This window comes from Terrapene carolina, unplaced genomic scaffold, assembly GCF_002925995.2.
Source record: "Terrapene carolina triunguis isolate 2854851 unplaced genomic scaffold, T_m_triunguis-2.0 Scaffold42, whole genome shotgun sequence".
Classification (NCBI taxonomy): domain Eukaryota; kingdom Metazoa; phylum Chordata; order Testudines; family Emydidae; genus Terrapene; species Terrapene triunguis.
In genome coordinates, this window is record NW_020664393.1 from 457,377 (window position 1) to 478,019 (window position 20,643).

The 20,643-nt window shown below is 43.3% G+C and overlaps 1 protein-coding gene across 1 annotated transcript in view; it reads right to left on the reverse strand.

Annotated features, from left to right (window-relative positions):
* Positions 1-19,803, reverse strand: part of LOC112106981 (dermatan-sulfate epimerase) — a 296,569-nt gene extending 276,766 nt beyond the window's left edge. The window contains exons 1-6 of the mRNA XM_026653475.1: positions 19,711-19,803; positions 15,944-16,035; positions 13,826-13,897; positions 10,570-10,676; positions 7,817-7,896; positions 2,132-2,213 (exon numbers count right to left, since the gene is read on the reverse strand). Of these exons, the coding sequence (XP_026509260.1) occupies positions 2,132-2,213; positions 7,817-7,896; positions 10,570-10,676; positions 13,826-13,897; positions 15,944-16,035; positions 19,711-19,803 (526 nt within the window). The remainder of the gene's footprint in view (positions 1-2,131; positions 2,214-7,816; positions 7,897-10,569; positions 10,677-13,825; positions 13,898-15,943; positions 16,036-19,710) is intronic.
* Positions 19,804-20,643: the final 840 nt, after the last annotated feature.

Sequence of the window (20,643 nt, forward strand, 5' to 3'; positions counted from 1 at the left end):
AGACCCATTTCATAGAATCATAGAAGATTAGAGTTGGAAGAGCCCTCAGGAGGTCATCTAATCCAACCCCCTGCTCAAAGCAGGACCAACACCAACTAAATCATCCCAGCCAGGGCTTTATCAAGCCGGGCCTTAAAAACCTCTAAGGATGGAGATTCCACCACCCCCCTAGGTAACCCATTCCAGTGCTTCACTACCCTCCTAGTGAAATAGTTTTCAGGAAGGAATTTTCCTCCAGAGCAGATTGGCAGAGGCCCTGGGGGGGGTTTCGCCTTCCTCTGCAAAGTGGGGCACGGGTCACTTGCTGGAAGATTCTTTGCACCTTGAAGTCTTTAAACCACAAGTTGAGGACTTCAATAGCTCAGACATAGCTCAGGGGTTTGTTACAGGAGTGGGTGAGTGAGATTCTGTGGCCTGCATTGTGCAGGAGGTCAGACTAGAAGATCATAATGGTCCCTTCTGACCTTAAAGTCTATGAGTCTATAATATCCAACCTAGACCTCCCCCACTGCAACTTTCCAATTTCCACAAATTTTCAATATCACACCATGCACCCAATGGAAAATTTAAGATAGAAGATATAGAAAGGTATTTTTATGAACATCTGGTCATTATTTGTGAAATACATTCTGGTATCATCCACTTGCAACATTAAACAGTTGTTTTGCTTAGAACCTCTCTACCATATCTTTTCTTTTTTTTTAAATATATTTTAAAACTAGTTGAGAATATTTTAAAATAAAGTACATCTCTAATAAACCCCTATACATTCTGACAAACAGTAAGCCACATCTCTACCCAGCAACTAAATACTGAAGTAACATAAGTATCAACAAAAAAGCAAAACTATTATATTTTCAATGTATAATTTAATTTTACACAATCCTTTAAAAAGTTATATTTAACTGAAAATATTTTGGTTTAATGTTTGTACCCATTCAATAGACTCAAGAAATCTATTCTTAGCAGATATAGTCATACACATTAATAGAAAGTCAGTAGAAAAACTTTATCTACCTCATTTCACAAATCAAACTGTCTATACTATGGAACCACATACCTTCCAATTCCAATAAATATGAACCACAGTGTTATAGCATTTGTAATTAATAATAAAAACCATCGTCTCCACCTCTTATTAAAAAAAAGTTGAATAATAATCTTTCAGAGAAACAGCATCACCGCACTAGTAATTCTAGGCAAAATAAGAGGGGTAGGAATGTTCAGTATTCAATCAATGACATAACTTGATTTGCTGAATACTCCCTTAATATTTTGTCTTTTTTTTTGTCTTGCTAAAAATAATAGTTAATGCAGAAACATATTTGTACACAATGTGCATGCATAAATTACAGTATTCCATTCTACCTTTCACGCCCACTCCTCCATTCATGAGAAAGAGTCAATTGTTTTTTTCTTTTAAGTCACAGTAATTCAGTAAGATAGCACCCCAAAAGTGTTATGAAATCCATCAAAATGCTTAAACTGAAGGCAGGTAGAGTGTTCAGAGTTATACTGAAATGGCTAACATGCATAGAATACATTTTTATTTCTAATGAAGATCAATTTGAGTAACAAAGCAAATGTAGAAGTTTCTGCTTCAGTAAATATATAAATAGACTTGGACAGATTAGATTTTTATTGGTAAATGACAGGAAATGTTGATTTCTCCATACAGACACAAACCTATGAAAATATATTTCCATCGATGAAAATCAATATGTATAGATCGGCAACATAAGTAAAATGCTGCTTGAGAATGTAGAGACTGATTAAGAATATTTACTTTGTATATTTTTACATGTGATGTTGACAATTTGTGATGTAATGGTTATAGAGTTTTAACTTTTGAATCTCAACATCTACTGCCATTAAATAATTATTGCCTGATTCCCCATAATTTCCTGCAACTATGAAAATTTAAACCGATATGAATAAAAATGCGTAAACCCCACAATTTTACACAACTGTGAAAATTTAGATCAATCCAAACTTTTAAAAAATATCTTAAAAATAAACACTGATATTATCTGGTGAAATTATTTAAAAAAAAAATAAAAATGGAATTCTGCCAAGCCTATAAATATTTTCAGCCTACTGCAGTAAGCATGTCTTGAATTAACTCGCCTACCTTTAAAAGCTGAGGTTTTATAGTTATGCTGTATAGCAGCAATCACATCCTTCCAAAAGTTGTATTTTGTCTGTCTGTCATGCTGTAAGAGTAATAAATAAATAAACACACACACGTCAGGTATCAGTTTTTACATGAGCAAATAAAGTGAACGTCATTAATAAACAACAATTATTTGAAAGCAAAGTGGGACTCACGAGATCAGGATTCAGCAGGTGCCATGTTAGACAAGTCACTCAGGTCCAGATTTTCAAAAGATTTTAAAGGTATTTAGGCATTACTAAGCTCAGCATTGCCACCCTTTTCTGACTTAGGTCTGGTCTACACTACAGACCTATATCGGTATAAAAATCCACACCCCTCAGCAACGTAAATACACACTGACCTAGCCCCCCACTCTCCCCGCCGTAGACAGCGCTATGTCAGTGGGAGAGCTTCTCTAGCCAACACAGCTACCACCTCTCGGGGAGGTGGATTAACTAAGCCAACAGGAAAGCTCTCTCCCATCAGTTTACAGCATCTTCATTAAAGTGCTACATCCGTTCAGCTGCACCAATACAGCATTTTAAGAGTAGACTTGCCTTTATGAGCCTGAGTCTTATTTTCAAATATGACTTAGGCACTTAGGAGTCAGTGAACGTCAACGAAACTTAGGGCGCATGGCTAAACTTACAGATGTAGAGTGCCGGGAGTTAAACCAGCCCTTGGAGACAGCAGCAGGGAAAGTGCTACTGTGTGTTCACAGTGTGCTCCTTGTGACTGTGGAGCATGTCCACATTAGCAGCTCTTACAATGCCACAGAGAGCAGTGCATTGTGTTAGTTATGCCAGTGTGCAAGTGGCTGCAGCATGCTTTGGAAAGGGTTTGCAATGCCTAATGGGGCAGGCACAACATCACATGATGCAGGTTTCCCAATCCCATTGTTCCATGGGCATCCTACTAGCTTGCCAGCTGCTTTTCAAATGAGGGGGTGGGGAGTGTGACAGGGAGTGTGTTGTGTGTATGTGGGGGGAGAGACAGTGTGTTTTGGGGGGCAGAGCGTGTCAGCATGCTATCTTGTAAGTTCAGACAGAGGCAGGGGGAAGGGGGAAACCCGACATCAGCCCCCACCCCCCCCGTCTCTCTCTCTCTCACACACACACACACACACACACACACACACACACAAAAGCCTGTCTCTGCAGCAGGAGCATTCCACAGTAACGGTTTGCTTTGTGTCCTGCAGGAGATAAGCATGAGAGCTGTCAGAAACGGAGCTTTGAAAGGGGATATCCGCATGCCTGCAGCCAAGTTCAAAACAATGACCAGAATGACCACTTGACTTCAGGGAATTGTGGGACCTTTCCGTAGGCCAATCACAGCGCAGTAATGCAATACATCGTCCACAATGACACCCCGGCGCTCCAGCCCGGGTGCAGCAAGCTCTATGGTTCTTGTGGAGGTGGATTACCAGGAGCGCTCCAGCTGCAGGGTGGACACCTCAGGAATTATGGTGCCCGTGGCTGATTTAATGGGCTCTAACTTGCAAGTGTAGACAAGGCCCTAGAGTCCCTTTTCCAGATCTGAAAAAAAATCTCTGTTTAGCTTGAAAGTTTGTCTCACACACCAACAGAAGTGGGTCCAGTAAAAGATATTACCTCACCCACATTGTCTGTCTAGTGAAATTAATGGCCATTATTTGCCCAACTGTGTATAAAGTAAAAGTGAACACTACAAATAAGTGATGTTATCTAGAGACATGCTATGTGATTTAGTTACTAAGAAACAAAACCATGATTCAGCCTTGCAGACGGGGAGGGAAGGAAGGAAGTGGGAAAGGATGAAATCTCAATAGTTGTAGTTTTAGTAAAATAATTGATATGACAGCTGTTCAGGTATTAGGAAGCTTCTTTAATTTTGCACATTTTCAAATATGCAGATTGAGTAGACACCACTAGCTTATTGAATTCATTGATCATGGTATCATGACCTGGTACTACAAATTTCAAAATTTCCAATCAATGTCCTTGACATTAAAGTACTGACTGTTTTGGAAAAAGATTGTCTATTGTTTGAATGAAATCAAGAACGGTGTAGAAATAAGATCATTACTTATTCCTTATCTGAGTTTGACTTATGTAAGAGAACTTAAATTAGATTTTAAATAAGAATTGCTCACAGGCAAGACAGTGGTTTTATTAAACTATATATTTGCAATATTGTAAAAATCAAAATATTCTCCCCTCCTATGCCTACCTGATTTTGTTAATTGGGAACTATCAAAATCTTTAAAGAAAAGGAATATTTTTTCATAGGATATGAAGATCCTTGCAAAGAGCAAACTCAGCCTTCAAATGTGATTTATAACTTCTCCTTAACACTGTTAGTTCCATTCATTCCACCACCAAATTGTTTTCTGTACAGCACACAATGACTCAGCCAACAATGTATCTTCCTACTCTCCTAAGGACTTTACAATCTACTTGCATAGCTCCATTCAAATCCTAGTGAATCCCCCACCCCACCCCAGATACTTCTTTTTAAAAAGATTTCCAGAAGTATTGTCGCAGCAGCTATCACTGATAATAGTATTTGTACAGACAGGAACCCTCCATTAAAAAAAAACTTTCACCATTCTTAGAAGGACAGGAGTACTTGTGGCACCTTAGAGACTAACAAATTTATTAGAGCATAAGCTTTCGTGGGCTACAGCCCACTTCTTCGGATGCATATAGGAGTGAAACATATTGAGGAGATATATATACACACATACAGAGAGCATGAACAGGTGGGAGTTGTCTTACCAGCTCTGAGAGGCCAATTAAGTAAGTGAAAAAAAACTTTTGAAGTGATAATCAAGATAGCTCAGTACAGACAGTTTGATAAGAAGTGTGAGAATACTTACAAGGGGAGATAGATTCAATGTTTGTAATGGCTCAGCCATTCCCAGTCCTTACAAACATTGAATCTATCTAATCTAATGAATTTTTGTAGCACTGTTGGAACCTCTCAACACCTTGGTTAGCATGGCTTTTGATACAATGGTTAACATGATTTCAAGGGACTGCCTTTGAGATCTTTACCTGCTACCCCAAATTTGTATTCAGATGGGAATAAAGACCCATTCATTAATGCTACAGGGCTGTATAGAGCTAGAAAAATCAATACTTTGGCAGTTAATACCAACTTAATGTCTACTACTCCAAACATGGATTTGCATGAGGGCCCTATATATGGTCTGCTGCTGGGTCTTGGGGGAATGAAGGATTTTGATTTTGCTTTGATAGCCAGCAAGTTGCAACCTATCAGGGTATCCTTCATGCATCACTTCCAGGTCATATACCAGCAGCTGAGCAGTGCTGCTGTAGAGAGTTCATTATCCTACACTGGCTTTATATTCCAGGGATTGGAAAGTTTCAGCGCTGTGGTTTTTTAACTTGAATTTTATTGACTTTTTCAGCAAGTTGACCCAATAATGATATAGAATATGAAAACATGATCCAGTAGCCAAGTAACATAATTTCAAATTCTGAATAACCACCACCAACTCAATTATACATAGCAGGTTCCCTGGAATACAGTGAACACATACAGTGAGATGAAGAATGATCCAGTAGTTAGGGCACTAGCCTTGGACTTGCAAGATCTGGGTTCAATTACCTGTTCAGCCACAGCTCGCCTGTGTGACCTAGGGGAAGTAATTTATTCCCTGCTTCAGTACTTCCCTATTTAACAGGGATGTTGTGAGGGTAAATACATCAAAGATTGTGAGGTGCTCTGATTCTATGATAGTCTGGTAATGGGTACTCTTCCTTTCAACAGAGATAAAGCTCAGAAGAGATTAAGTATCACAGTGTCATTAACCAGCATAGAGACTTAACTATAGCAATAGAGGGATACCACCATACTTTACTGTTGAAAGGATCTGTTTTTTATTAAAAAACATCTACAAGTTTCAACCTCCATGCACTGTTCAATGCAAATGAAATCTGAGAGCATTACCTTCAGGAAGAATTTAAGATATACTGTCTTATACTCCTGTCTGAGTAAAAAGCTCTAGATATTTATGTGACTGCAGTAGAGATATTGTCATCTAGAATTTAATGAGTGGTTATGTTTAGCACCTGAAAAATTTAAAATGATTCCACCTCTAGAGGTGTATTCCTAGGTATACACATATCTGTAGCATGTAGAGTTAATGTGTATTGAAAGTTTTCAGTTTGAAGATTTAATCTTCTGAACCCACTTAACTATCTGCCTTCATTAACAAGTCACTTGTAAGAGTTACACTATATCATATTTCAATTTCCAATTAGTTTTTAAGAATACCATTCTGAGTGTAAGAAAAACTAAGGCAGACAAGCACTTAACTATTCTTATGCTAGCTCTTTGTGCCCTCTGGTGGAGACAGAGTATATTTTGACCACTCCATTTGTCCTGATTGTTTTAGTACAGGGGTCTCACCAATCCCGCCAAGCCCCCCGCCCCTCTGCCTACCCGCAGGATTACCCCCTGCGGCGCTGCGAGACCCATGCCGCTCTCTGAAGCAGCTGGCAGACAAGGCCGGCTCCAGGGTTTTGGCCGCCCCAAGCAGCCAAACAAACAAACAAAACAAAACAAAAAAAAGCCGCGATCGCGATTGGCGGCGGCAATTCAGCGGGAGGTCCTTCGCTCCAAGCAGGAGTGAGGGACCGTCCACCGAATTGCCGCTGAACAGCTGGACGTGCCGCCCCTCTCCGAAGTGGCTGCCCCAAGCACCTGCTTGGTAAGCTGGTGCCTGGAGCCGGCCCTGCTGGCAGCACGCCCCTTCGGGCCGGGGGGGGGGAGGGGAAGGAGGCAGAGGGCTCCTGTATTGCCTCCTTCCAGGCACTGCCCCCCACAGCTCCCATTGGCCGGGAACAGGGAACCGTGGCCAATGGGAGCTTCGTGGGAGGTACCTAGAGGAGCCGCAAGAGCAGCGCACGCACGGAACCCTGAGCCCCGCCCCCTCCCCCAGGAGCTGCAGGGGCACGGTTCCAGCTGCTTCCTGGATCGGAGCGGCGTGGGGCCGTGGGCCAGGGCAGGCAGGCAGGGAGCCTGCCCTGGCCCCGGTACGCACCGCTGCCACCCCGGCGCCGCTCTAGGTAAGCGGCGCCGGGCTGAAGCTCACACCCTGAACCCCTCCTGCACCCCAACGCCCTTCCCTGAGCCCCCTGCCGCACCCTGAACACCTCCTGCTCCTCAACTCCCTGCCCTGAGCCCCCGCTGCACCCTGCAGCCTTTCTGCACCCCCTGGGGGCAGCGTTGGGGTGGGGACTTCGGGGAAGGGGTTGGAATGGGGCAGGGACGGGGTGGGAAGAGGTGGGGCAGGGGCAGGGCCTAATGGAAGGGGTGGAGTGGGGGCGGGGCCAGAGGCGGCAAGGGGGGGTGTCAGTGATGCGGCCCTCGGTTCAATACACTAGTCCTCATGTGGCCCTCGTGGTCATTTGAGTCTGAGACCCGTTTTAGTAGAAGACCTACATACACTGTAGAATTGGAATGCAAAGGTCCAACCCAATTTATATTTCACTTCTGAGCATAAGTGTCGAGACAATTCATTATTCAACATGGTACTTTGTGTGTTTAGGGAGGGGAGGGAAGAGAGATGAGCAGAGACAGAAAAAGAATAAAACAAGTAGCAATATTTTTCTTTTCTCTTAATTGAGCTTGAAATTATGTAGCTCTTACCTTGTCTAAACAATCCACAATCCTTGCACAAAGAAGGGCTCCTGGCAGGTCAAAATAATTATCATAGCAATAATATTTAGCTGCAAAAGAAAGAAAAGTTGTTTTAAACTATTGTGTATATTTTAACTGGGGGAAAAGTCTGTGTTTAAATGGTTAATTTTAAAGTTCCCATTGTGTTTTTACTGGGATTAGATATTGGCCATTGGCAAATCTACTATCATGTTACTTTTTTCATGAGACTCTTTCTTTTTCTGGACATCATTCTATTGGAGATAGAAAATTGCTACTCTTTAGCAAATTACTGACATTTTAAAAATAAATATTAAGCCTCTGGATGAGAATCTCACCAGTTCAGGCAAAAAGGGCCAGAGTCGTGTAACGGAGCTCTAAAAATATTGATGAGTCCTGCTGGGGGAAGATTCCCACAGTGCAGAACTGAGGAAGATAGTCACAAGGCTGCCTTTTGTGAACATCCTCACAAGTCCTGGTGTAGGGGCATGTTAGGGGCAAGACTGCAGGCTACAGTGCTTTGGAGAGTCCAGGCAGCACTGTGATCCATAGGACAGCCTGCTGTAACTCAGACAAGCATCTTGGACTAAGTATACTGGGGGCCAATCCAGCCCTCAGAGCAGCCCAGAATATGCAAGGTGTAAAAGTGGCTTGAAGACATCAAAACCCCATTTTGGGGGCTGAGTTCATGCTGTGCCTTGTAGAGGAGCAGGGCTCTACTCCTGCAGGCATATAGGATATAACTACCTAACGTAGGTAGTTATCTGTAACTTAAATGGAAGTACCCAAGAGTAAAGCTATGGATAAGATAATGACCTTCATCCTGCAAACCCTTATATTTTATTGACTTAAGCATTTTAAATCCTTATATATTTTGTGTGAAATCAGTGCTCCCAAAGGAGGCCAAGTTTATTTTATTTTTTAGTTAATAAAAAATGTATCAGAGCATCAACCCTCTGTGTACATTATAGATGACTGTAAAGACCAAAGTCCCTTATTTATCCACAAAATAGGTAAAGGGTATGAATGCAAGTTTCCCTCCTGAAATGGAAAAAAAGCACCCCATGGAGAAGAGAGTATTTCAGTCTTCCAGGCCCATTCAGTCCTTTACATTTATACTTAGAGGCTGTCAATGACAGAGAGTCCAGAGTAGTGAGTCAGCAATGAGCAAAATTTGTAACGATCTGCAGACTGTTTGCCCTAAACAATGTAAGATGGTGGCGTGACATTGCACTCCATATGTTTTATGGAAATATGCTTATGAGTGTGAATGTGATGTAACTGGAATATGCTTTATGCAAAAGGTCTCTTGTAAGGTATCATAACAAAGGTTATAACCTACTGAATATATTCCTCCTATTCGTATGCATGTATCATTCTTGTATCTGAAGCTAGAAATATGAAGTATAACTCTGAGGTCCTATTGTAATTATGCAAAGTGTGGGCCATTAATGGTGGTTTAGACTCTTGATGGCTCCCATTGACTAGGACAATTGGTTGTATATGGTTTATTTACCTCAAGCCTTCCTGTGTAGGTGTGGGCCAACCCTGGAAGAATGGCGACTAGGGGTCTTACAGTGACATGTGACCACGTCACATGATACTGGAATCCACCTTAAATCTGATACTTTTCCATTTAGAAGGAGGGGTGCAGACGTAGAGAGACAAAAGATTCTTGCCTTGTGCCAAAGCTATAAAAGGGAGTTGAGCAGGACAAAGTGGTCTGCCAGTCATGAGAAAACCCCTGCTTACCACCTGAGATGTCTGCTGAAACTAACAAGGACTGTACCAGGGGAAGGGACTGGGCCCAGACTAGGAAGGAGTCTAGTCTGTGAAAGAAGCTTATTGGAACATCTCTGAGGGTGAGATATTACCTGTAATCAATTTCTTAAAGTATTAGGCTCAGACATGCATGCTTTTGCTTTATTTCGCTTGGTGATTTACTTTGTTCTGTCTGTTAGTACTTGAAACCACTTAAATCCTACTTTTTATACTTAATAAAATCACTTTTGTTTATTAATAAACCCAGAGTAAGTGATTAATACCTGGAGGAGCAAACAGCTGTGCATATCTCTCTATCAGTGTTATAGAGGGCAGACAGTTTATGAATTTACTCTGTATAAAGCTTATACAGGGTAAAATGGATTTATTTGGGGTTTGGATCCCATTGGGAACTGGGTGTCTGGGTACTGGAGATAGGTAACCTGCTGAGCTGTTTTCAGTTAAGTTTGCAGCTTTGGGGGCATGGACCAGACCCTGGGTCTGTGTTGCAGCAGGCTAGTGTGTCTGGCTCAACAAGACAGGGTTCTGGAGTCCCAAGGTGACAGGGAAAACAGGCTCAGAGGTAATTTCAGCACATCAGGTGACAGTCCCAAGGGGGTCTCTGTGACCAAACCCGTCACAGGTGGTCTCAGTGTATTTCTCCAAGGAATACCGACCCACCCCAAAGAAAAGCTTTACAACCAAAACTAGACCACCAACTTGTTTCACACGAGGCAAACAGCAGTCAGTCTTAACAACTTCTATTCATTGCTGACATGGACTCAGTATGAACCTGAGAATTAAAGGTGGAAAACTACATGTCTCTTTAGCAATCCCCAAGACACCCAGTCCCCTACATTTTTCTAATATAACAATATTTTAAGTGTTTAAAGGAAAAAATGCATAACAGCAGCAAGTATTGCAGTAGTCAAAACAGTTTCCAAGTTCATGAAGTCTCAGGTAAAGAAATTATTTATATTTACCTGAGCGGGAAACCATTCCACTGAATGTTTTAAAGTGCTTCCATTCCCTCCTGCCATAAATTTCCAAGATCTCTTCAGGAGTCATACTCTTCGTACCATGGCTTGCCCTAATTGATGCATTGCGTGACGAAGGTTAAAAATATTTAAAATCATTCAAATTTCCTACAGTGCACATAGGTGTGTAATAAATAATCAAATACTGAGGTAGGCCATGTGATTGATCCCTCTCCCATTTCCTCTCCATTGATCCCTCTTTTCCCATTTACTTGGGGAAAAGGGAGAGGTCTCTCTCAAATGCCAGGCTTGATTCTCTCACAGCCCAGAAGATACAGAATTTCTCTGATAAATCAATAGTGCCGTGCTGAAAATAAGATCACCAAATCTACCCTTTCATCTATGGACATTTTCTTTAATGATACAAATGATTTTCCTCTGGTCTGACTAAAAGGAATAAGATATGGGAAAAAGTATATTTTTCTGCCATTAACATCAATATCTTTTGCAGCAAGTAATATGCCCCTCCAAACTGAGATCATAACCACTAGTCTTTTCCTTGTAAGGATTCTTAACTGCACTGAGCACTCCCGTAGGCCCTTGGTCAAAAGGACCATCTTTTATATTAATTTCAAACATATATGGATATCTTCTATAATAGATCCAGTCACGTTATTTTCAGGAGTGCCAAGAATCCATGTTTTGTGCCCAATTAACATATCTGGGGGAAAATATGTAATTTCTTCCTTCTGCAGTATGTCAGCATTTTTTTCTGGACAGTACTATGCGATTAGCCATTTTGGACTCTAATCCAGTGATGAGCTAAGCGCAGGAAGGTCCCTATATCCATGTAGAATTCATTACAGAAGTACTGCTTCTTTTACAGTCAGCTTCTGATCCTCATCCGTTGTATGTAAAAGGTTTGTCCTGATTAGTTAGCTTATGAAAAACCTCAATTTTTCCCCATAGAGAAGCGAAGATGCATTCAGAAAAATCACTTCTCTTTGTTGTGATCTCAAACACTCCAATGTCTTTCCTAGCATCTCTTCCCATAGTGCCAGAAGAGTCATGCTCCCATATAACTAGGGCCCTAACAAATTCATGGTCCATTTTGGTCAATTTCATGGTCATGGGATTTTAAAAATCATAAATTCCATGATTTCATATATTTAAATCTGAAATCTCAAGGTGTTGTAACTGTAGCAGTCCTGATCCAAAAGGGGAAGGGAGGGGGATCGCAAGTTTATTGTAGGAGGGTCGTGGTATTGCCACCCTTAACTGCTGCGCTGCCCTCAGAACTGGACGGCCAGAGAGCAGCAACTGCTAGCCAGGTGTCCAGCTCTGAAGACAGCACCACCTTCAGAAGCAGCGCAGAAGTAAGAATGGCATGGTATGGTATTGCCACCCTTAATTCTGCACTGTTGCTGGTGGTGCTGCCTTCAGAGCTGGGAGCCCGGCCAGCAGCCGCCGCTCTCCAGCTACCCAGCTCTGAAAGTAGTGCAGAAGTAAGGGTAGCAGTTCCACGACCTCCTACACTAACGTGCAAACTCCTCCTTTCCCCCCCTGCAATTTTGGGTTGGGACCACTAGTTTGAGAAATGCTGGTCTTCCCTGTGAAATCTGTATGGTATAGGGTAAAAGTACACAAAAGACCAGATTTCATGGGAGAGACCAGTTTTCATGGTCCGTGATGCATTTTTCACAGCCGTGAATTTGCTAGGCCCTACATATGACAGTCTTTTACAAATTTTCTTTGTCTTGACTTCTACATATTGTGCTAAAATCACTGCTTAAATTCTTCCCTTCACTTGTTTAGCGTACAACACACACCTCAGGCCCTGAACTATTTAGGCACAGTGGAGCAAGGAATATATCAATCATAAATGGTATGGAGAAAGAGAATAGGGAAGTGTTATTTATCCTTTCACATAACACAAGAACTAGGGGGTCACCCAATGAAATTCATAGGTAGCAGGTTTAAAACAAACAAAAGGAAATACTTCACACAACATACAATCAACCTGAGGAATTCATTGCCGGGGATGTTGTAAAGGCCAAAAATATAACTGGGTTCAAAAAGAATTAGATACGTTCATGAAGGATAGTTCCATCAATGGTATTAGCCAAGATGATCGGGGACACAACTCCATGCTTTGGATGTCCCTAAACCTTCAACTGCCTGAAGCTGGGACTAGAGGACACTGGATGGATCACTCAAAATTGATCATTCTATTGATTCCTTCTGAAGCATCTGGCCACTGTCAGAAGACAGGATGCTGGGCTATATGGACCATTGGTCTGACCCAGTATGGCCATTTTTATGTTCGTGTAGTATCTGTGTTAACTCTGAATTATCTCAATTTTGTTACTCTGTGTGTGTGACTCTGGGGATGGTAGGGGATGGGGAGGGGGAGAAGAGAGCTTAACATTATATAAGACACCTTGTTTGTGGATATTCACCCCACTTCTCAAATTTGCAATTAAAGTTATTTTTTGGTATTCTCAGTGTTTACATAAATTATATGTAGAGGAGGCAGAAATTTTGCAAATTTCTGAATTTTGAATTTGGAAAACAGTAGAGTTTTGCAACATTTTATGTTTTACCACCTCAAATTACAAACTTTCCTATGACTTTTATAGCTAATAATGACATATGGCTTTGTCCACCAGCTATCTAATCCCACTGTTTTTTAGACCCCAGCCCTGCAAAGACATAAGTATGCACTTAACTTTGCACACTGTGATTAGTCTTATTGAAGTCAATGACAATATTTCGAGTGCATAAAGGTAAGTACAGGATCAGGGCCTATGAATACAGTAGCTTGACACATCGGGTGAACAAAGCAAAATTAGTTTCAATAACTGTACCCACTCTAAGGGTCCTGTCTGGAAAAACAAGTAGTACATCAATTTCCACTGACAGCATCAACTAACATAGCAGGAAAATCATGAAGGAGTGCAGTAGCAAAAGCATTAAGCGGTTAAGAAAGAGAGAGATGTTCCAAACTAGCAAATAAAAGCAACTTTTATTGTGCCATTATTTATAAAATGGATGGGTCACCAAAAAGTTACACATGTACATTTAAAACAGATTGCGCACAAAGTTACATATGTTGCACTTAGCTTCTAATGTAAAAAATAAATACATATGGTGATTAGTGTTCTAAATATTTAATAGTTGTCCCAATTATCAGATGCTGGCATTTAAAAAAAGTATGCAATCTTTTTTTCTCTCTCTAGCCATAAAAATTAATCAGTATTACCTCAAAATTGTTCCATCTCCAGCAAGCTTTAAAAAGTTTCCATCTTCCAGATCCAATGCCAATCCTTTACAGCTAAAATTCATTTTATTTAAAAGAAGAAACAAGAAAAGTAGTAATTAGATAAGAAATTATACCTGAGAAATAATGAAGCATATATCAGACTGTTTAAACGATATGCAGTTGTAACAAGTATGCAACTTTGCCACACAAAGAGAGGCCTTGATCCTCCAAACACTTCCACATGTGAGTAACTTTATATATGCAAGTAAACATATGAGGTGAAATCCTAGCCACACTGAAGTCAGTAGCAAAACTCCCACTGACTTCACTGGGGCCATGATTACTCTGAGTTCAATGAGATTACTCACATGAACAAACTTATTATAAGTGTTTAGAGGATGGGGGCCTAAATTTCTACAGCCAAGGTATGTGCATTTTAGCCAGTTTTTAATATTAAGGAAAAACAACATCTAACTGGTTAATATTAGGTAGTAACTTGAGCTCACTACTAGCTAGACTGGACAGATGAAGTCCTACCAACCCAAACATTAACTGTTGTTTTACTGGAGTTCAACATAAAGGTGAAACGTAATTTGAAATAAGAAACTGAGTAATGATTTACATTGTTTGGAGAAGCAAGGAATGAAAAACACCACTGATGATTCCAGTGAGAAGGGACAGATAACTGCAGTCACACAGAATGAACTCTGGAATTTTTAGAGCTTAGCAGATAGAAACCAAACCAAATATAATCACATTTTCAACTTTATTATCAGATACCCAGAGTGATGACGGAATGGTCCAGGTGAGGACAGAAATGAGTTCAGAGCCTTGAATATGTAATGTATGTTAGAACTATGCACAGGTAACATACACACACACACACACACACACACAACCCAGGCCTGATGGCTATGCATGAGGTCGACCCCTGGGACTACAAAAAGCCCCATTGACCTCAGTGGGACTCCACAGAGCTTCGGGGGTTAGCCAGCATAGATCGGATCACAGAACGGAGGTCTAGGCATATGGTTCTACCAGATATCTTTATGCCTCAGATGACTTGTAAGAGATGAGAAGTACCAGTCTGGTATAAATACAATTTCAACATATATCCTTCAAGCAGTGTATTGCGGTCCCAACAAACCCAGCCCTCTCTTATCCACGATATTGGTATATTAATATTGTGATGTTTCAGTATATGAAAGTAACTTGGGACTTGTTTTTATCATCTAAAAAGTTGCCAAACTGTCAAATTGGGTCCTTTCTTCAACTTCTGGGATGAAAAACTTACTCCAAATATAGATGTCTCACTCCAAATGTTAACACTGTAGATGAATAAACCAACCAAACAGAATTTTAGCTGAACTAGGATCACATTTTTAAAAATCACATTGAAAACACTATCAAGGCTTTTAGGCCTCAAACGAAAACTACTATATTAGCTATTGTTTTGATTCAACATGTGCATCCGTATTACACTGCATCTATCTTTGGAACTGGAATGGGTTTTAAATGGCAAATCTAGTGCCCAGAGACCAAGGTTTTTATAGAAGTCAGTATCTTGCCTGTTCACTAATGAAAAATATTAGAGTGGCAGGAATTTATGACATGCACATGTGATGACATTGGCAAAACAACTCATGCAGAGTTCCAGGACCCCAATTTGCTTGCTGCAAGCCTCTGAGAAAGTCACGTAACCTCTATGCAATTCAGTTTCCCCCCACTATAAAATGAGGATAATGATATTTACCAAACTTTGTAAAATACTTTGGGATCTGTGAATGCAAATCTATATGTAAGGGCTAGGTATTTGTTAGAGCTGGTTGAGGAATCTCAACATTTTCAAGGGGAGAGAATTCTAATTAAAAAAAATAAAATTTTGACAATTTTTTTTGAAAGCCTGAAATTAAGCAAATCTCAACCAGCTCTACTATTTATTATTTTGGAAGCCTGTTGTTTCAATATAATTTGACTTTTTAAAACCACGATTTAGGAATATAAAATAGATTCTTTTGGTGGGACTCACAATCATGTCTCTTCAATATGACAAGTTATTTTCTCAGCCCCATAAAAACTGTGGCATCAAGGAAGAAAGACATTTCTAAAAATACTTACCAAAAGTCCCAGCTTTCTGGAGTTACTGTCAGCAATTCTTTATCATAACCCTTCTCGGTTACCAGGTAGCGGGCAAAACTATCATATATAAGCTACAAATGAGAAAAATAGTGAGAGGAAAAAAAACGTTATTATATGAGTAAGAGAAACAGTCCTTACCCACAATCTCAATAAGTAAAATGGGCAGTTAATAAAAGAAGAGCACAACTTATCCCTGCATGTATAAATTGAATGTTAATTTTAATTAAGTTCTAAATAATTATGATTATGAGTCACAGCAACAGTTAAAATACTGTTTGTTATTATTTCTGCAGTACGGTGAAATTTCAAGATTTAAGTAAATAAGCTTTATATCACGCTCTATTAAGTACAACAGATTCAATTCTAACAATAGATCTTCTACAGCAAGTATTTACAGTTTTAGTCTGGCAAAAGTATATTAAAGCCAAAACATTGTAGAGTTGAATCTCTGTAGAGAACACAGTTAGTGAAAGCTGTATGCTACATCTGTGTTAAATGTATAGCAGTACATGAAAAAAAACCTGTCAACTAGTCATTCCCTAGAGTAGGGGTGGGCAAACTACGGCCCGGGGGCTGCATCCGGCCCTCCAGACGTTTTGATCTGGCTCTTGAGCTCCCGCCAGGGAGCGGGTCCAGGGCTTGCCCCGCTCTGGTACTCCAGCCGGGGAGCAGGGTCAGGGGCTTGCCCCACTCTGCGCGGCTCCCGGAAGCAGCAGCATGTGACCCCTCTGGCTCCCACGTGTAGGGGCAGCCAGGGGGCTCCGCACGCTGCCCCCGCCCCAAGTGCTGCCCCTGCAACTCCCATTGGCCGGGAACCGCACCCAATGGGAGCTGCAGGGGCTGCACCTGCGGACAGGGCAGCACGCAGAGCCACCCGGCCACGACTCTGCGTAGGAGCCAGAGCGGGAACCGCTGCTACTTCTGTAAGCTGCTTGAGGTAAGCGCCGCCCGGAGCCTGCACCCATGCTCCCCTCCCACGCCCCAACCCCCTGCCCCAGCCCTGTTCCCTCTCCCGCCCTCTGAACCTCTCAGTCCCAGCTTGGAACACCCTCCTGCATCCTGAACTCCTCATTTTTGGCTCCACTCCAGAGCCCGGAACCCCCAGCCGGCACCCTCACCCAACCTCTAATTTTGTGAGCATTCATGGTCCACCATACAATTTCCATACCCAGATGTGGCCCTCGGGCCAAAAAGTTTGCCCACCCCCGCCCTAGAGCCAGAAAAGGTTTAGTTCAGACTAATCTTGTTGAGAGTGGAAGTAGGACTGTTGAAATGTTGCCATCTAAACTGTTTTTCGAAGGACAATTGGGTTTTCAACTAAATTAAATTTTTCACAAAAAATGACCTCTCTCCATGGAAAACTTTGTTATTTCATTGAAAATTTAAGGTCCAAAATCAAAAAATGGCTCCTCATCATGGGAGCATAATGAAGTGTACCTCTCATAGCTGGCTTACCAGTAAAAAGCAGGAGTCATCACAAATATAATTACTGAAAATCATCCTGCAACATTTTGTGGATGAAATAGGAACCAACGTAGACATTATAGATGGAAGGAATATGGAAGAGAGAAAAGAAAAGAGGACAGGGCATATGCAAACCTTGAAAAACAGAGTGTAAACTTGCAACCAGCTGGTATTTAGTGAAGAAACAAAAGTTGGTAAACTAACATGGGGAAAGCATCCAGAATACTTGGGTGGGCATATATTAGAAGCCAAGAGGTGGCCATCCTACACTAAGGGAATTTTTATACTGTAAACTTAAGTTGAACTATGTTAGGTCGACTTATAGCCACCGCAGTAATTATTGCAGTGGCTCACGTCCACACTATCCTTCTGTCAGTGGTGCGCATTCTCACAAGGAGCACTGCTCCCTGCCAGGAGCCCGGCTGCCCCCCTGGTTCTCAGCTCCCTGCCGGAGCATGGCAGACAACTGAGTGAGAAGCCCAGGTGTAGGGAGTCTGGGCAGCAGCCTGGCTGGGAGTGGGGAGCCAGGACCACGGTGGCAGCCTGGCTCTGAGCTAGAAGCCTGGCTGGGAGCAGGGAGCTGAGAGCATGGGCGGCAGCCAAGCTCTAGCTGAAGCCCCCACCAGCCCTGAGATGACAGCCTGATCTGTGAGTGGCTTTCTTGTCAATTTCCTGGCTATTGCATGGAGCCAGGAAATTGACAAGAATGTCAGCCAATAGCTGATGTAAGTAACCTGCAGTGTCTACTTGGACACTGCATCGTCCTAACTACATCCACACAAGCCCTACGCCTCTCGTGGAGGTGGAATTGTTATGTCGGTGTAGTAGGGCACTTACACTAATGAGAGCAAGGCAGTAGTGTGTACACTGACAAAATTAGGTTGACATAAGCTGCCTAACTCTGTAGTGTAGACCAGACCTAAGTTTTACAATGAGTTTTCCCAGCACATATAATTCACCCTCAAAAAATGTTTGTGAATTGAGGCAATGTGAAACAGAGATGAAAATAAATAATTCCTCCCACCTACCCCTCCCAGTAAGCAAGAACAATGGATTCTGAAGCTAAAATCAGAAAGACACAGCATACTTATATGCTAAACATTTTATTTTAAGACCCTAAGAATTCACCAGTATATAAGCAGATAAGTCATCGAAAAATATTAAAGGCCTGAATTTCAAAGATGCTAAGCTCTTAAACTCTCACTTCCGTCAATGGGAGCTGCTGCTGTATACAACACCTATAAAAATCAGGCCTTAAGAGTGTTATAGCTGTAAGGGCTAAAAACATCCAACATTTGTCTGAGGGCCTGTTTACACTTGAAATGCTGCAGCTGTAGCACTTTAATGCAGACACTACTTACACTGATGGGAGAGGTTCTCCTGTTGCTGTAGTTAATCCACCTCCAGGAGAGGGGTAAGAATTCTTCTGTCACTCTAGCACTGTCTACACCAGGGGTTAGGTGTGGATTTTTCGCACCCCTGAGCAACATTGCCAGATCAACTCAACTTTTGAGTGTAGATCAGGTTTCCATTTGCTTTGCTTGGGCAAAAATGTCCATTGAATTAGAACAGGACAGGGCCCAAAATTGGTAGCTTTGTTTTAAGCTTCCAAGATAGTATAAATAATAGCATACATACGTATAGCAAATGTAATCTAAACAAGATCCCAAAGTACATCCCATCTATGGATGGGTCACTACTATGCTTTCAAAACCTATCAGGGATAAAATGCCCCCTGCTTCCTTCAAATACTGGTAAATCATGGTCTAATTTTGCCTAACTGGTCACAATTTAAAATGCGGGGCTATTTAACAGCGGATGTCTGCAGCCTCCTGAACCCCCTGCACAAAAGTAGCTCTGGATTGCAGCCATCTCTGGGCTGAGGGCGGCAGCTCAACGTTCTGCACAAGAATGAATGGGCGGCGTTGTTCACAGGCGGGAGGAGGAGTCGGGGACCTAGGAGTAATCCGCGCCTCTTTCGTGAACGCGCGACTGGGCTGCCTGGGGAAGCCAAACCCACCGGCTCCCGCTTGCACGAGGAGCAGGCGGCCGCGGCAGCACACCGAGGGGCTTGGTCAAAACCAGCTAAGGAAGTCAGAGCCCCGCCACGAACCCGGAGCGCTCCTGAGAGCCGGGCCACGGCTCTGCCTGGCGCTGCACTGCCCCGGTTGGCCTGGAAGAGTCCCCAGGGGTTCCCCCGGCAGCCCAGCGAAGTCCTGCTGGCGGGGAAGCCGCTCGGCTGCAGCAGGACCCGGCGGCTGAGCCTGGCGCCCGCCACTCACCCGGGCGGTCTCGGGGCTGTTGTAGCGACACAGCGTGTGGTCCAGGTCGAAGCCGAGCGCGTCACACTCGGCCAGAGAGAAGGGCCGGGTCATTGCTGCACAGGCGGCGGCTCCGGGGGCAGGCGAGGGGAAAGGAAAGCGGCGCTGCTGCGGCTGCTTCCTGCGGCAGCTGCTCTCACTCGCTGCTGCCACCAGGCCGCCCCAGGGCCGGCTGCGCCTTTCCCCGCCCTCTCGTCTGCTCTGTGGCGCTCACCTGCTCCTGGGCATGCAGGTGTAGCCCCATCCGCCTGGCCACCTGCCGCTCAGACGCACCTTGAGAGGCGATGGCTGATGGGGGCTGTAGAAAGAACCTGCCCCCACCCCCACTGCCTAAGGCTCGGGGAGGGGGTCTCGGCAGGGGATTGGGGTTCAGGCTTTGGGATGGAGTTTGGGTGCAGAAGGGGTGAGAGGTCAGGCTTTGGGAGGGAGTCTGGGTGCTGGGTGCAGGCTTTGGGCTGGGAGTAGAGGAGGGGGTGACAGGTGCAAGCTCTGGGAAGGAGTGTGGGGGGGTGCAGGAGGAAATTTGGGGGTCTGCGGGTGTGTGTCGGGAGGGGGTGTGGGTGCAGGCTCTGGAAGTGGATGGGGGGTTCGGTGCTTACCTGGGGCACCCCTTCCAGCAGTGGCTCCTAGGCGGGGCAGGATGGGTGGTCTCCATGAGCTGCTGTCCCTAGGCACCGCCCCTGCAGCTTCCCATTGGCCACAGGGGCATTCGGGCTGGGGGCAGCGTGCAGCGGCACGGGTCATCGTCATTGTCCGTCCCCCCGGGCTGCAAGGACATGCTGGCAGCCATGAGGAACGAGCGAGCAGGAAGCCGCTGTGCTGCCGGGTGGTGGCGGGAGCTCCTGGGTTGTTTTAAATCACCCGGGGGCAGCAGGCGGGGCCAGGGGATGGGGG